This window comes from Populus euphratica, unplaced genomic scaffold, assembly GCF_000495115.2.
Source record: "Populus euphratica unplaced genomic scaffold, PopEup_1.0 scaffold164.1, whole genome shotgun sequence".
Lineage (NCBI taxonomy): Eukaryota > Viridiplantae > Streptophyta > Magnoliopsida > Malpighiales > Salicaceae > Populus > Populus euphratica.
In genome coordinates, this window is record NW_011500048.1 from 172375 (window position 1) to 189486 (window position 17112).

The 17112-nt window shown below is 32.3% G+C and overlaps 2 protein-coding genes across 4 annotated transcripts; both read right to left on the reverse strand.

Moving 5' to 3' along the window:
- Positions 1-1540: 1540 nt before the first annotated feature.
- On the reverse strand, positions 1541-2902 carry LOC105107550 (pathogen-related protein-like). The gene is made up of 4 exons (XM_011001514.1): positions 2627-2902; positions 2399-2531; positions 2017-2318; positions 1541-1928 (listed from the first exon to the last, which is right to left on the reverse strand). Exons 1-4 carry the CDS (start codon positions 2762-2764, stop codon positions 1785-1787), a joined length of 717 nt encoding a protein of 238 aa, XP_010999816.1. The 5' UTR covers positions 2765-2902; the 3' UTR covers positions 1541-1784.
- A 9317-nt stretch (positions 2903-12219) lies between these two features.
- LOC105107549 (transmembrane protein 184 homolog DDB_G0279555-like) lies at positions 12220-16928 on the reverse strand. Of its 3 annotated transcripts, none has more exons than XM_011001513.1 (9): positions 16760-16928; positions 15826-16269; positions 15623-15679; positions 14865-14973; positions 14573-14757; positions 14399-14487; positions 13871-14126; positions 13024-13269; positions 12220-12862 (listed from the first exon to the last, which is right to left on the reverse strand). In XM_011001513.1, exons 2-9 carry the CDS (start codon positions 16039-16041, stop codon positions 12566-12568), a joined length of 1455 nt encoding a protein of 484 aa, XP_010999815.1. In that variant the 5' UTR covers positions 16042-16269; positions 16760-16928; the 3' UTR covers positions 12220-12565. The 3 variants fall into 3 exon arrangements, with proteins under 3 accessions (XP_010999815.1, XP_010999814.1, XP_010999813.1); XM_011001512.1 differs by having other exon boundaries at positions 16665-16928; XM_011001511.1 differs by lacking the exon at positions 16760-16928 and adding an exon at positions 16401-16647 and having other exon boundaries at positions 15826-16032.
- Positions 16929-17112: the final 184 nt, after the last annotated feature.

The following is a 17112-nucleotide window of genomic DNA, read 5'->3' on the forward strand; positions in this document are numbered from 1 at the left end:
AAAAGAATCGGGGATTTTTTAATGAATATGAAGTGATTGGAGAGTTCCATTAACGGAAGATTTTTCAGGGAGAGAAGGAAAGGGATGGGCTTTTTGGCATCAACTTATCCTTTTCATTTTTAGTTACGAAACTCCTGAAACTAGCGAGCTGGAGAAGTGAGTTTCGGTGAGTGTGAATCAAAGGGTTTTGTTATGACTTAGGTGGAGAAGAGTGGTTTGGTAATGAAGAAGAGAATCGAGGATTTTTTAATGGATATGAAGTGATTGGAGAGTTCCATTAATGGAGGATTTTTTAGGGAGAGAAGGAAAGTGATGGGTTGTTTGGCATCAGCTTATCCTTTTGGGTTGACCCGGATTAACCCATCTGACCCATGACCCGATCACTTGACCAGGTTAATGACCAGGTCGGGTTTCAAAACTATGTTATTAAGTAACCATTTAGTGGGGTTTTTATTTTTTTTATGAAAATTGGTTGAAAATGAATTTTCAACCCAAAAAACCTTATCCCCTCATTTTTCAGCAACCATATTAGTGGTTGAATTTTGGGCTGGTGCCTAACATGTGATGCATCATTTGTTTTTTATTTTAAAAAAATATAAATAAAAAGCAAATGATAAATCATTCTCTAATTAAAAAAGAAAAAAATAATAAAAATGGCCCAAGTGCGTGGGCTTGCCTAAGATCCTAGTGTTTAGCTTGAACTTTTTATTTTTTTTAAATTTTATTATTTAATATCTTAGCTTGAATTTCTTGTTTTTTTTATTATTATTTAATATTAAATTAATTTTTAATTGATTATTTGTTTATTATATTACAAAATTAAAAAAATATTAGTGAACCCAATAGAATTTATAACTTGAGTTATAAATTTCATAAATTAACTCGATTCAATCTAATGTTCTCATCTTAGTAAGATTTTTTTTTAATCTAAATTTTAATAATTGTTCAATTGCCTTTGAAATTTATGTTAAATAAAAAATTAAGTTGAAAATATTCAAATTTGATTTGGTAGAATAATAATACCAAAAAATTCTCAACCACTTCCGGATTTTTTTAAGTTAAATAAAATTTCGCTCCGATATGCAGCATAGCACAGTGCGAGTAGTCCTCTAAATCTTATACTAATTAGCGTGACACGGGATGGAAGTGATGGGCACATGGAAATTTCTGTAAACCTGCTGATGATTATGCATGGCCAGTGTGTAACAGCTTAGGAGAATCCCATACAATAGATTAACAAAGCATGCGTTCATGCACCTAGTCTGTGATGTGCACACTACTTTAATGCCATGAACTACCGATTAGCTCATCCTTCTGAATTTCGTTCTATTATCCTTGGGAAGAGAATTGCAAACCAAATTGAAAGCATCTTCCTGTACTTGAGAGAAATGCCAAGTTTAATGAGTTCACTTTGAAGGCTTAAGCAAGTAATAGTACTGATGTTATTGTTCCTGGTATCAGATTGAAGACTGGATATATTCAATCACGCATATATCTGTTGTTTCACAGGCATGGTCTTGTGTTTTGGGTTGGCTGATTGAATACTCTTTCCTTGTTTATTCAATAGTAAAACTGTTTGCTTTTCTGAGAAGTAAAATTTTATTTTTCATCATGCATTTGGATGGAACAGCCTATCTCACATTAACACTGCTGAGAATTTATTACAGAGATAAAAAGGGAGTGACATCTCAAAAGGTTTGTGCTTATATTCTAGAGGAAACTAGAGTGCCGCATCCGGGAAACCATCGTAGTCATTCATTTTTATCACCACTGCAATCGTTTGGCTACCCTGTGCCCCTCAAGAAAGGGCAGGTTGAAGCTGCCTCTGCTGTTGAGCCGTCCAAGGTAGCACCTTTCATAAGACCTCCAAGCAGTTCTCCACGGTCAATAAAGAACTCTACCTTCACAACCTTCATATGTTCATCCACCTGGTTTGCCGGGAAAACCAAACTAGTTTCACGTAGAAAAACCAGAAAATGAATAAAGAATACGGCCACAGTTGAGAGTCAGGTGTACCTCAAAAATAGACATTCCATAGAGTTCTACTAATTCCCCAGTTGCAGCATGGCCCTTGAACGGACCTTCCATGTAACCCCAGTGCCTGAACTTGTACACAATCACTGGTGGCCCTGAATAAACTTGGAGAACCTCCAAAGCAAACCCACGAGGGAATGCTGTTCTAAAAGCCACATGAGCTGAATCCACAGTTTCTTCAGCAGGGTTATAAGCCCGGAACTTCTCCGGTAAGGTAGTCTGCAAAAAGGTGTTGTAGCCTCCGCCAAGTTTGCGCTTTTCTTCCAAAGTTACAGGTTTCCTTCCTGAACTCATATAATTAATTGCATGAGTTTATAATTAATTGCGATTTTGCAGCAAGGAAAGATGACTTGAGTGTTATTACCATTTAGGCTAAAAGTATAATTCTTGGGATCAACTGATTTATAATCATCAAAGCATGTCTTATTGAACATCTCCATCTCCCATGTCTTTACTAGGTTCTGCACTTTTTCTTCGAGTGATCCAGATGGCCATACCTTACATCAGCAAGTTAACAGAATAGAAATTAACAGCGGATGTGTGTGTGTGTGTGTGTGATTGCTATGATCAGTCACACAAACAGTTTTAATACCTGAGTCCTGCCTTCTTCAAAGAGTTTGTTGACATCATCATAGTTTGGAGGTGAACCATACCTCCATTTGGTGTTCTTCTCTCCTTCTCCATACAAGAAAGTACGGTATTTGTCTTCTCTAACGCCTGAAGTTGCCATTAAGTCTCAGTGAAGAATATCAGTTGTTGATTAGTCTGAATTTTCGTGGCAAAGAAGGGACCTTATATAGGCCATGACGACCTAAATGCACAGAGAAAAGTCATGGAGGATGTCGTAGATTTTTTATCTCTAGATTCAAGAGATCATGGTGGAATAGGAGCTATCATGCGGAGGATTGCGGGACAAGGTTCATGCATGTAACCTACCAAATGATATCGACAAAGTATCAATCAAGTCAATTCCTCATCTTTATAATTTTATAAGATAAATACTTTGAAAATTTAAAGCCGGATTCTAACACCACTATTTTGAAAGGTCGCATTGCTAATAAGGTCCATGAAAATAAACTCAAATTCTCTCTAATAGACATAAAAGCTATTAAAAAAAAGACAGTAGACACCACTATAGACAGTGCAGATTTTTCACACTACTTTTCTCAGCCACCCCTTACTCCTACCTGGCGGCATAAAACATTTTTTTCAAAATTAATTCTAACGTTTCAACAATTAAATACAAAATTTTTTATTTAAATATTAATTGTGATGTCTTAAACCAATAATACCTGACATTTTAAGAAATTAAAACCCAAAAGCAATTCGGGTACCACTGATCAATCAAACTCAAAGAATCTAGATAGGTGTTGTTCATGGATTGAAAAACAAAAATCAATTAACTCAAACCCAAATTGAACCTTAGTGTACATATGCGATTTAAGTTTAAAATCCATTTTGTTTATTAAAGTTTTGATATCTTACGAGCCTAATTTAAATTTCTCGAGCATTATTATATAAACCTGTAGAAAGCTTTGATAATCTTCAATGTGGCATATAAGATATTTTTGGTTTTATAATTTTTCAGTCAATAATTATTTGAAATCAATTTTTTTATTTATTTGCAATTGATTTTAGACATGTTAAAGTTTTATATTAAAATACTTGTGTTGGATTAGTTTAAGATCATTTGTATTAAAATAATATTTTAAAAAAATTATTTCTAATACTAACACAAAGATCCAAAAGTGATAAAAAAAAACAATCAAATTTGTGTAAAATGGTGTTCGGGCTGTGTTCCGAATTAAAGCTACCATCTTAGATAATATCTGCTTGTGTTTGCATTATGTAATGCACTAATTACGATAATCCATTTAAGCTGCTAAAATGGCAGCTTCATTGAATAAGTATACTCTAATCCAATCATCCAAACTTGTAGAACGCACATTTTCCATACTCGATTTTTGAACTTTCAAATCAAGTATGGTTAACTTTTCTTCCTTAATTATACTTAATCTTGGGGGTGGTCAAAATTAGACTAATTTCAAAGTTGATATCATATGAAAATGACGTTTTTGGCATCTGCGATTCGAAAGAAAAATGAAAAAACAAAAGAAAGTCGGGCACCGGTGCATGTTGTAACTTTTAACTTGTTAAAGTGTGCTGCCAAAAAAGACTTGTTGAGGTGTACCCTTAATTATACTTAATCTTGGGGTGGTCAAAATTAGACTAATTTCAAAGTTGATATCATATGAAAATGACGTTTTTGGCATCTGCGATTCGAAAGAAAAATGAAAAAACAAAAGAAAGTCGGGCACCGGTGCATGTTGTAACTTTTAACTTGTTAAAGTGTGCTGCCAAAAAAGACTTGTTGAGGTGTACTAATTTTCTTGCTGCTGCTCACAATATAAATATCGGATTTTCTAATAATATGAGGTTTACGAGCTAGTCATTGAGAATCTTAGACTTGTATGTTTTGGATGTATCTTTAGTTGTCGTAACTCATTTTTTACCTATAATTTTTCTATTTAATTTTATTTTTATAATAATAATAATTGAGAGAGTAAAATAAGAAGAAAAAAAGAGAACAATGAGCTAAGGTGATCATGGAATAAGAATAATAAGTGGACAATAAGCAAAAGAGGAAAATAAAAATAAATAAGAGAATCAAGCAAAATTATAAAATCATGGGAAATAGATCCTACACATTGCTACACATTAAGAAGATGGAATTTAATTAATTATAAATTCATAATCAAGAAAAAAAAACAATATAATTATCTAACTAATTAATCTTTTCAATTTAGTTTTTTATGTTTTATCGAGGATCCCAGACAAATAAGTAATAGACATTCAAACAAAGAAGAATGAAAGGACATACATAGAAAATAAAGAGAAGAGACTCTTGTATGTATGTATGTATGTATGTATACATACATACATACAAGAGTCTCTTCTCTTTATTTTCTATGTATGCCCTCCTATTCTTCTTTGTTTGAATGTCTACTATCTATGTATATAAAACTAAAAACATAATTTTAAGAAATCCGGTTCCAGCAATAATAGCAACATTCCCGGCCTTCTATCTCCCAAATTTGGTGGAGGTGGTTGACGATTCCCCTACCACCAATAGGAGGAACGATTCATGCACATGGCGGACATATTCACATGCTCACCTGCCTTGTTGGCACTTGAAACAAGGCTTTGAAAGTAAACTTGTCGTATGAATGGTACAATGCACGCGCCAATATTATTTTTTTCCAACATTATTTCTCGTTGTTGTAGCCTCTTCGATTTAGTTCCAGCAAATTCTCACCACTCATAAAGGTCAATTTTGAACTCACAATGTATGATTTACTTGTTTTTAGAACTATTTATGGCATATTTGTTTGGTTTTAATTTGAAACTGCATAGTTGAATATTGTTTTTTTTTTCAAGTAATTTGTGAGGCTTAAATTAGTTTGTTTTAGTTTTACCATATTTTTTTATATTAATTGAGTTGTATTGAATAATTTTTAATGTGCAAAAGAATTTTATTTTTTGATGTGTGAACATATTTATAAGATTATAAGATTGTTTGAGAATTATGTTTAATAACAATATGTTTATTATCTTTTATTTAAGAACTTAATCTATGATTAAGTTGTTTATTATTATTTTATATTTTTATATATTGACTATCAAGTAATAGAATTAGTGTACACACATTGATATTCCTTGGTATATTATTTTGAATTTTTTATTTATTGTGATGTATTGGTAATCATATATATCAAAAGCTTAATCTAATATTAGATTATGTATTCTTAATTTTTATCATTGGAGATTGATTGTCAAGTATTTAAATTAATAAATACATATTTATTTTGGTTGAGCAAAAAAATTTTAAACTTGAAATTAATAATTGAGTGATTTTTGACATAATGGTCACATATAATATTAGTTTAGTTTGAATATAATTAAAATTCATCTTATCTAGTTTTTTAGATAAAGTTGTCATTTATGCTACCAAAAGTGGTAATATAAGCAAGTTCAAAAACTCCATCTACATTTCTTGGCATTACTCTCTCCATATGTCATTGGTAGTTATTGAATGCCAATTCTTATAATATTTCATAAGCTACTTTATGAGTTTTACTCGTTAAAGCTCTTTTAATTGTAGCATCAATTATAAAAAGCTCCTAAACCATTATAAAATATTTAAAAAATTATGTCAAAAGTTTATGATAAGGACACTTTTGTAATAAATCTTTGTATCTCTTACATGCTTCGTGCAAATATTCATTTTCAAAATGAGTAAGTATAATAATATCATTCCTTAGCTTTATTGTCTTAGATAAAAAGAATAATTTCCCGAAACATTTTGTGTTAACTCATCCCAGTAGTGATGGCACTAGGTGGTAAAGAATTTAGCCAAATATTTAATTTTTTTAAGTGAAAAAAATAAAGTCTCAAATGAATAGCATCATTAGACACTTCATTATGCTTGAAGAAGTTGAAAGTCTCTAAAAAAATTATGATATGAACATTAGAATCTTTCTACAACAGCTCCCGAACAATTTATTGTATCATTTAAATTATAATCAGCTTAATCTTAAAATTATTAGCTTGTATAGTCAACCTCTTTATACTAGATGCAACCCTATAAACCACAAGCATAGGGTAGTCCCTCAAAACCCTATCCACCTCTTCATCCCTTTAATCTATTGTAATGATGGCTAATCCCTCTAATCTATTGTAATGATGGCTAATGTGGTGACTTTTTACCTTTATTTTAATTGATTTAACACAATTCTTTCAATTTTAGAATAAAAAAAATAGGCTTTAATGGTTTACATTAATGTCTACGCTTCTAAATCCTGAAATGAAAAAAAAAAAAGCAAAACTAAGATAGAATAAAAAAATATAGGCTTTAATGGTTTAGATTAATGTCTACACTTTTTTTTAACCTGAAATGTCTCAACACAAATTTAAAAGCATATAAACATATTAATCTAAAATATTTTATGAAAAAAATTGCACAAATCACGACACTTTTATTTTTCATTCAATAAGTGGTATACTTTATAAAAAGTAAATAATATACATAATTTTTTAATATCAACATGCAAAACAATTTATTCAATTAATAAACAATCATTCAAAAGCATTAAATAAAATGATGCACCCTCAATAATAATCGATAAAAACTTCAACAACGTAAATAAAAAATTCAAGAATATCAACAAGAGGCTATATGAAACCTTATCAATAATATTAGTTCATAACAAGATTATTAAAATCAAAATATATATAGAATTCATGGTGATATATATATATGTGTGTGTGTGTTAAGATTCTTTTGTTTAAATTGATTTTCTCACTCATTGAAAAAGTTTGATCCAATATTAGTGTTTTTACCCTTGCATCCAAGGCTTTTGATGGTAGAAAACCCTTCTTCTATAAGCTTTGGTCAGGTTCTCTTCCTATGTCTCCCTTTTTATGTTGATCAAAAATCTCTTTTTACTTGTTTCTTGATTTTTTTTTCCAAAAACTGGCAGATTCTTAGCCCCTAAAGTTTTAGATCTTCCTCATATATTTCTTTTGAAACTATGATCGCTTAATTTGGGTATCTATAAAGAAAGTTATGCCTACTTTGCCGAGATCTACTTCTAAAGTTTCTGATAAGGAAATTTTGCTTTTCTCATTCCTTTGTTTTCTAAAAAGAAAACAATTAACTAGACCTCTTCAAGGTAAGTTTATTCATTTAATTGGCTTCCAAATAGGCTCCATCAATATCATGAGCCTCAATTTAAATACGGCTAATGTTTAGCTATAATTTAAAGATTGAATACTAAGATTTCACTCCAAAATACATGATTCCACGAATTTATTTCTTCCTACATAAATAAACTAGCATAAAACTAAAATTAAGAGCAGATTAAGAAATCATAGAAAAATTAACCATATCAATTTCCTTTACTTTTTATTCAAAAAGCATGCTACTAACGAAAAACAAATGTGTTTTTCAAACAAAATATTGCATGAGTATTAAAAGAATTTAATGGGACAAAAAAACCTCGTAACCATCACTTGTTCATTGATAGAGAGAACCCAAAAGATGATCCGTGAAAGAACAAGTTGAAGCTTTATTAACATGAATCTTCGGAAAAACATTTGGGGTTTTTTCCTACCTTTAATTTTGGATCTTGGTCTTGTTAATTCGGATGTTATATTGTTAATGGTGTCTTCCTAACTGAAATGTTGGGCAATATTATGTCTTTAATTGCAGATCTCTAAGAGGGAAACGGATCAAGCCTCGTACTCATTCTTGAAAGATAATGGTGACAATGTCATTACTCTCTCTGTAAATTTATAGACGACTTCAAGAGTGGTTAGGTAGAATAAATATCTTTTTGGAGTCCATCTGCGGTATAGCAATTATCGACAATTAATTTAAATTCAAAGTGATTTAAAGATATATTAAAATAACATTTTTTATTTTTAAAAATTAATTTTATTATTTAATATTAAAACTACTTAAAAACCAAAAAAAAATGATTTTTAAATAAAAAACAAAATTTATAAAAAGTCATTAAACAAAAATTTAATAGGAGTACATTTATACTTAAGTGTTTTTAAAAATATTAAAAAAAATTACTTCAATATAACTTTAAATAGAAATTATTTTTAAAAACATCTAATTCTTTATCAAGTATACTAGAGTAAAAATTAATGAAAACATATGAATTTACTCCTTCATAGAGATTGTTCTCGGAGATTATAAAAGGTCTTGTTTGCAATTTTTCAAGGAAATTACCAAAAATCGAGAATCCTTTTATTGGGATTTTGGGAGAAAATCAACTTCGTAAAATTGAAAACTGAAAATAATTATAATTATCAACAAAATAATAAGCTATAATTAAAGCTTAAGAAACTATATCTATAAGAATTACGAAAAAACTTCGTTACAGGAGGAAGGGAAAGGAAAGCAATACGAGTAAAACGCTGAAAAAGGAGCCATCAGAAACCTGAAGTTATCACCAGGAGCAACAGAAAGTTGCTGTGCGGTCCGCATCATGGTTTCGGGTCATCTGAGACCCGCATCACTTGGGTCCTTGAATAATTATTACTACTGCATTTCCGTAGAAGATTAACCAATTATTGGCATCAAAACAAATCAATTATTAGATTATGTAAGAAGAGAAGGGGAAAGGAAAGAGAAGAGAAGAGGGCTCAGAAGCATATGGGTATGAGAGATTTATCAGCACAGATAATATCAGAGTGGTGCATGACTTTCTCAAAATCCTCATCACGCCCGCCCGCCCACCCTTTCTTTCTTTCCAAAGAAATATATCACAAGTTCAGTAAACACAGCATACCAAGTAAGAAATTACATGATATAGAAAGAGGGTGGGAGATCTAGAGGAAGACGAAAGGTCTACCTATTATTAACAGAACTTACCAAGAGGTCTTTGCTAATGGTTGTGTATATAGTGACGGCCATTTAAACCCAATCCAGCTCTCTCAGCTTTCAATGACATTATTACCCTCCATGTCCTGTAGTATTTGTTATGTTTTTTATATTCTTGGGTCGTCGGTTCCATGGCAAACGCCTAACGGTTAAGACTAAGGTTGTGTTGGTATCGTAGATATTATTTTTAAAACTATGATAATAATTATTTTTTATTTTTATGTTAATCTAGGTCAATGATTAACCAAACCTGAGACTCAAGTATAGCCCTAAATTGATCCTCGAATCGAGTTTTAAAATTATAATAATAATTATTTTTATTTTTAAGTTGATCCAAATCAATAATCAACTTAACCTGTAACCCGAACCTGACCTAGAGTCAACTGCTGATTTAGATTTTAAAACCACAATAATAATCAGTTTTATCTTTATATTAATTCAAGTCAATAAATAACCTGATTTGTGATTCAGGTTCTGCCTCAAGTCAATTCCAGTTAGATTTTAAAACTATAATAATAATTAAGTTTTTGTGTATCACAATTAATTTTATAAGTTTTGAAGTTAATTACCATATAAATCTCCAGTAGTCATTATATAAACAACCAATGACTCGAACATGAAACCACAATGTGAGCAAATCTTTTGATCTCAAGTTCTTACCACTTGATTATCACCTAAATAATTGTATTTCAGATATTGTTGATTATACTGACAGATAACTATGTTCTTCTATGTTTGGTATACTATAAAATGGATTGGATTGGATTGGATAATTATTATTTTTTTGTATTTGATAGACATTAAACAAATTCAACTGGTTTAAGATCTGGACTAGTAAGGATTTTAAAAAAATTGAAGTAAAAATTAATTTGATTTAACTCAGCCAAAAACTTAAGCCAACTTGTTAGACTTTTTTATTTTTTTTATCAAAACATGATTGCTTTAATTTTTTTTATTTGGTCAACCTGTAACTCGAGCATTATCTCGGGTCATTTCTTTATTCGGATTTTAAAACTATAATAATTATTATTTTTATTATTACATTGTTTTAAGTCAACTCGAGGTAACCATCTCAACTCATGACTTGGACATTACCCCAAGTCAACCTCTTTATTTGGTTTTAAAACTATAATAATAATTATTTTTATCCTTATATTGATTTGAGGTTATAGTCAACTTGTCTCATGACCCAAGTCTAGACCCGGTTTGACCTCTTAGTTAGGTTTTAAAACTATAATAATAATGATTTTAATCCTTACATTAACTAAGGTTAATGATCAACCTAGCTTGAAACCTAGACTTGGTTGTAGGTTAATTCTCGATTCAAGTTTTAAAACTATAATAATAATTTTTTTTATCTTTACATTAACCCAAGTCAATAGTAAACTCAAGTAATGACCTAGACTTAACCCAAGGTAGACCTCCAAGTTGATTTTAAAAATTATACTAATAACTTATTTTATCCTTACATTGACTATAGTCAATGGTTAACTCAACCTATGAGTTGGGTCTATCGCGGGCTGATAACCAAATTGAGTTTTAAAATTATGATAATAACCACTTTTATCTTTATATTAACCCAAGTCAATGGTCAACGTGAATCATGACTTGATCCTTACCCTAAGTTAACCCCGTGTTAGGTTTAAAAACTATGATAATAATCATTTTTTATCCTTATGTTAACCTAGGTCAATGGTTAACCAAACTTGAGACTCAAGTATAGCCCTAGATTGATCCCCGAGTCGAGTTTTAAAACTATAATAATTATTATTTTTATTTTTAAGTTGATGCAAATCAATAATCAACTCAACCTGTAACCCGAGCCTGACCTAGAGTCGACTACTGATTTAGATTTTAAAACCACAATAATAATCAGTTTTATCTTTATATTAATCCAAGTCAATAGATAACCTGATTTGTGACTCAAGTTCTGCCTCAAGTTAATTCCAGTCAATTCCAGTCAGGTTTTAAAACTATAATAATAATTATTTTTATTATTATATTGACATGAATCAACTAAATTAACTATTATATAAAGAATTGGTATCCTTATCCTGTACTTTATAATGAAACAAAAATTTATCCATTAGAATGGTCTTAAACAAGACAAAAAATGATTTTTATATTGTCCAAATATACACCAAAAAAACTCCATAAAAATATTATCTAGCCCGGTCCATTATTGTCCAACATATTCAACAGTACCTTAAAAGCAACTAAGCAAAAGAAATTTTATATTTATTATTATTATTATTATTATTATTATTTATAATATCAGAAGTTTATATCAATTGCTATCATAGCTCTATAATACTACGTAAAACCCAACCCATCATGAAACTGAGTAGCTGTTTTTCACATAAAGCTTATTGACGCCTGCTCATTCTTTATCGACAATGAATACTGAAGTTTTTTTTCGAGGATTTTATGAATCAAATGTTTCCAGTTGGTTCTCATAGCAAAAGATAAGATTCAAGGCATTCAATCTACCTAGAAAGATTCTTTTGTTGTTAACTGTATATTTGCCAAGAATGCAAAACAGCTATTGACCGCTATAAACCAGAGGGAAACAAGAGTATAACATGCTATCAATTATCAGTGTCGGCACTAAAAAATCTGCTTCTGTTTTGGATTTTAACAGTTCGTTTGAACTTGGCTGAGCAAAAGGTCAAAGAGTAGAATCTCATTGTGTGATTCCAAACATATAACTGTTGAACTAGTGAATAGCCATCATATGCAGTAATTTACTATTTTTATCAATATGTTTGGGTTTTCACACTGAGATTTCCAACAATCCAAAGCTTTGAGCATTTTAGGGGCTCCGCAACCAAAACTGTAACGAGTTTCTATCTATGGTGGTAGTTCTGTAGAATGTTCTTTGTACATTTCACAGTTAGAAAATAAAGAGGTTTGGCCCAAGAAATAAAGCATCATCAAAATATTGCCTTATTTATGGATAGATGGGCCGCCAGTAAATTTTTTATTTTGACATACCAAGAACAATGATGCAGTCAGAAAAGCCCTCATGAACTCAGAATGCCCATTTGAATTTTACTCTGTGATGTATGGCTTTTAATATTATCTCCCTGCTCTCGTTCTAAATGCGGAGCCTTTGGGTTGATGCGGCGGTCTCTTTCCATTAGACAAACCACTATCACTGACACTCCCTTCAAGAAGGTTGTCGTGTGCTTCAGAAAATTCCCTCGTCCATGTATTCAGGGGAACAAGATAATTGTCATCCTTAGAGCTCCTCCTCCGTTCCTCGTGGCGTTTCACATTTTCAGAAATCTCATGGAAGGTTTTATTAATCTTTGCAATTCCCCTTTCAACCGGTTCCACAACATGAGAAACTGTATACTTCATGTCGTCAACAATCTGAAAGAGAAGATGTAAAGAGTCAGCAACAACGGAAGATAAAATGAAAGTACAGCAAGGAATTCAGTGGCGGTGACAAGAAAAGGCGTTAAAGGTTAATGATAGCGATGTATAACAAAAAAAATGATTCAAATCATTACAGAAAAATCAAATTATCTCACAATTTCACCGCTACCAAGGACCACATCACGAACACTCTGAGGGAAATTCAACCGCTTTTCTCTCTCATCATGCCGACCTAGACGTACCCTAGTTGACCTCTCACAATCCTGAACCTCTTTTGGGTCTGGAGATGTTCCTAAAGAGGCATAGTCGGTCATAACAGCCACATTACGAACACATCTCTCTCCTCGCTTGTAAGGTACAGCAGGGAAGACATAAAGATGCACAATAGCTGCAACACCCATCTGTATCACAAATTTGATATCAGAAAACAAGAACCATCCCCTTAAACTTGAAGAAACTGAGAGGAACAATTACTATGATATTTCAACCGGATATATTATAGGATGTGAAGACAGCATTGTGTAAAGAAATTAAGACATCACTACTTTGTCCTCCCACGTAAAGGTTGTTAGGGTACTCGGCGTCATATAGTGTAACACCAGACTCTGATGAGGTACTTCATTCATTCAGATCCACATATAAGCAAAGAATAGCTTTCATCCATGTATTAGGATTTCTCATTCCACCTACAGAATTACTCGCATAGAGAGAGGGCCCCTAAAAGACACTTATCACTTTTAGTTGTGGAGCCGTGTCATATTGATCAGCATAACAAACTTATCAATCCTTGCATGCAGTTTAACATGGTTCTACGGTAGGGGACACCACAATGAATTCCCAAGGACTGGTACTAAATTAATATCTACTTTAATGTCACTTCCTAATCAAGTTCATGCTTATCAATTTCACTAATAAACCAAATTAGCTATATAAGTGAATGCATCCACACAAATAAATGAGTTATCCATCTGTTATCGATAAATGGTAATAAATCAATCACACCTCTATGCAGATAATGTAGTCTTGTATTCTTGTTTTTAGCTCCTGGGCTAAAATCCCTTTAAAGGCTCCCATAGAGTTTAGAAATGCAACCACAACACCTTGCCACCATGTGAGGAAAACAATTGACTTGAATGTCAGAAACTTGGCCAGTGGTTTGATTGGGGCCAACTTGTCCTTAATCACAGAATAGAACTGTACAAGGCAATATAAGGCCCAGGTCTGACTGAAATTAAGAATAACTGCCAAGTATGGATACCTGCAAAAAACAAATCTCACTCGGATCACAAGTAGATCAAGAAAATGAACTGTGTTAGTTTTTCTAATAAATATCATGTTACATATAAGTAGATAGACACAATGAAAAGAAAATTACCAAGTAAACATGATTTTATTAGTATTGAAAGAACTGCTAATGTCCGCTCCATGTAGGTACATGGCATTTGTGGTTAGATAAAAGATAAAACAAAACATTATTAATGCAAGCTTGAAGATGCTAAAAATGCTGGTACATTGAATAAAATCTCTTACCCATATCTCCATTCAAATTTCCCTTCTCCATAAACCCCGAAAGCTTGAAGAATCATTGCTAAAAGTGCACAGATCAACTTCAGTATCATCTGCACAGTAAATGTTTCAGTGAATGCCTCGAGGTTGCAATAGTCATACTAAGGGAAAGTTTTGAGTATAAAAGCAAGTGCATACATATTGAACAATGCCAATCTTCACAGCATGATAGAAATCAGCACCAAGATTCCAGTCCCTCAGAAAGCAATTTAAAGGAAAAGGATGCTCTACAACTCCATAAGCATATGACTCCTCCAAAAGAGGAGAGCTGGAGGTGATTAAGGTCTGACTTTCCATGAATTGAATTGTATTCTCTTCCCCACCTTAAAGCAGCAAAATCTTATCAAAATAAAGTTAGGGAATGCAAATATATATATATATATATATATAGGCTATCAAGAATATTGAGGAATATGGTAAAATCCCATACCTAAGCAGGCTATCAGATATCTCTCAAAGCAATACAAGGCAAAAGCTTCATAACAGTCCCGGATTGCTTCACAGTTGAATGCAGCACTGGAATCCAACAAAGATAAGAACTGCCCAAGAAAACATTATAGGTAAAAGGTTCATGGATCGTCCACACCTAAAACAAAAATTAACAAATTTTCACAACAGGGTGCTCCATTTTTTAGTAACTGCTATCAAACAGATGCCAAGTCAAGGTGCTAATCTTTTGCACCAAACAAGTACTAGTCAACTCAAGCTCATAGCATTTGACCTTTCAAACTGGAAAAAATGGTAAGTACAACTCAAAGAGATCAAGTAAAGCAGCATTAAGCAGCCCCAATGTTTAAGTAGAATGAAATAATGATGTTACTAGTTTATGCTAAAATGGTGTGTCTGCCCTTCTAGGAAATGTGTAAGTGGTGATATAGTATCCTTCCCAGGATGATAAGGTATGTCGACTCTATGGGTTGAATTTCAGATAGAGTGCAGACAAAGCAGAGTTTAGCATACTTAACTTGTCCAATAGATTTTAGGATATGCTATATAAGTAGGCTAACACTTCCTAAACTTTTGTCCAGCTATCTCTCCGATACTACAAGGATTAACAGCAGAGGAGCAACTTCCAAATTATAAGTTTTTCAATAAATAAATAGTTAGTGCAAATACATTACATTCAAGCATTCAAGTTACCATCTGTAAATTGAAGAAGAAGACAATGATAGGTTGCTTCTTTCATACCGATTCTAGAGAATAAACAGGAACCATGAGGATGAGTCCAATGAGAAACTTTTGCTCCTGAAATTAAATAATCAAACTCATAGCTATCAATTTTACTGGCCTGGACAAATTAACAAGGGAACAATCAACTGTCAAGATCATGATGAAAGCACAAAGTTAATAACAACAACAACAACAACTTGTGAAAAAATATGAGAACAAACCTCTGGCTGATTATATGCAGCTAAGTGCTCAAAAATAAGGTACATTGAGAGAACAAGAGCAAGAAGCACAAATATGCCCGCACTGAAGATAGGCCAGCTGACATTTACAACAGGCTCAGCTCCCAGATATAATGCCCAAACTTTCCCTGAATGGCTTGTGGACTTGACCAGCTCGAAAAGAAAAAACAAACAGCAAAAAGTCCCTCGCCATTCCATGGAACAGGACCATATAACATGCTATTTAACAAGTCCGTGTATGATTGAAGGCTTTATGACACCTAAGCACCCGCAGTTAAATGCTCTCTAACCATCAACTGTAATACATCTACCACTTTGCAGACGTTTTAGTACTAGGAGGACAAAAACCCACACTTGTTTATCACAATGCCTTGCGACTTTTGATCGCAACCCAAACAGCATATACCATCGTATCAGAAAAAAGCCCTGCGACCACGACAAGCCACAAAAATCACCAAGAATTATCACACCAAATATCAGTCAAATAGTTAAGACTCGATTAAAATGCACCAGAGACCCCATTATCTATATTCAAGAGGTTCTCGTGAGATTTATCAAGTGCTATGAATTGAGTTCATTGAATTATCTTCTTAATTAGCCTATAAAACCACCATATTATACCAATTACTTTTTATTAAAAAAACTCAAATATAAAGAAAAGGGAAGAGAAAAACATAATGTTCAAGAAAACTAAACAGGAACTAGGTTTCTAATTGGATTATTCTTGAATCACACAAAACAAATTGAAGCCTCAATATCATAACATAATCGAGAAAACCGAAACCCTAGAATACACAAACATTAATATAAAAAAAACATACGTTGGCGGGCACAAAAATCAAGAACGAAATCCCAAGTTCCGTCAGATATGAGAGAAAGCTCAGTTAGCGTGTGATTAAGAATGAGGGTTCCAAACGTAATAGTGGAGATTTTCCCGGGAAAATATGGGAAAATGGATAGAATTTTCCTGAGAACATAATTTTTTTCTTTCTATGGGATTTTGTGTCGTTGTGTCAATGAGTAAACTGATTTTTCCCTGGGCGGTTAGGAACTTCTGTTTCCTTCTGGGATTCAAAGAGTCTAATGTTACCGGATCGTGCACGTTTTCATATCACAGGCAAGATCTGAACCGTTATTTTAAGATTAGATTTGGATCCCCTCATCAACGGTTTTAGATTAGGTCTTGTCTTTTACGCCGCCGTTTGTAGGGAAATAATTTTTTTTTAAGTGATTTCAAATATATATCATCGATTATTGTTTCGACTAAAT

Excerpts from the sequence above, each read along its gene's own strand:
- LOC105107550 (XM_011001514.1), bottom strand. The coding sequence starts at position 2,764 with ATGGCAACTTCAGGCGTTAGAGAAGACAAATACCGTACTTTCTTGTAT. Across the intron at positions 2,532-2,626 it reads TTGAAGAAGGCAGGACTCAG|GTATGGCCATCTGGATCACT; the intron begins GTATTAAAACTG and ends TGCTGATGTAAG. Across the intron at positions 2,319-2,398 it reads TTATACTTTTAGCCTAAATG|GAAGGAAACCTGTAACTTTG; the intron begins GTAATAACACTC and ends ATATGAGTTCAG.
- LOC105107549 (XM_011001511.1), bottom strand. The coding sequence starts at position 16,421 with ATGAACTCAATTCATAGCACT. Across the intron at positions 14,488-14,572 it reads AGATTGGCATTGTTCAATAT|ATGATACTGAAGTTGATCTG; the intron begins GTATGCACTTGC and ends TTTACTGTGCAG. Across the intron at positions 13,270-13,870 it reads ACTACATTATCTGCATAGAG|ATGGGTGTTGCAGCTATTGT; the intron begins GTGTGATTGATT and ends TTTGTGATACAG.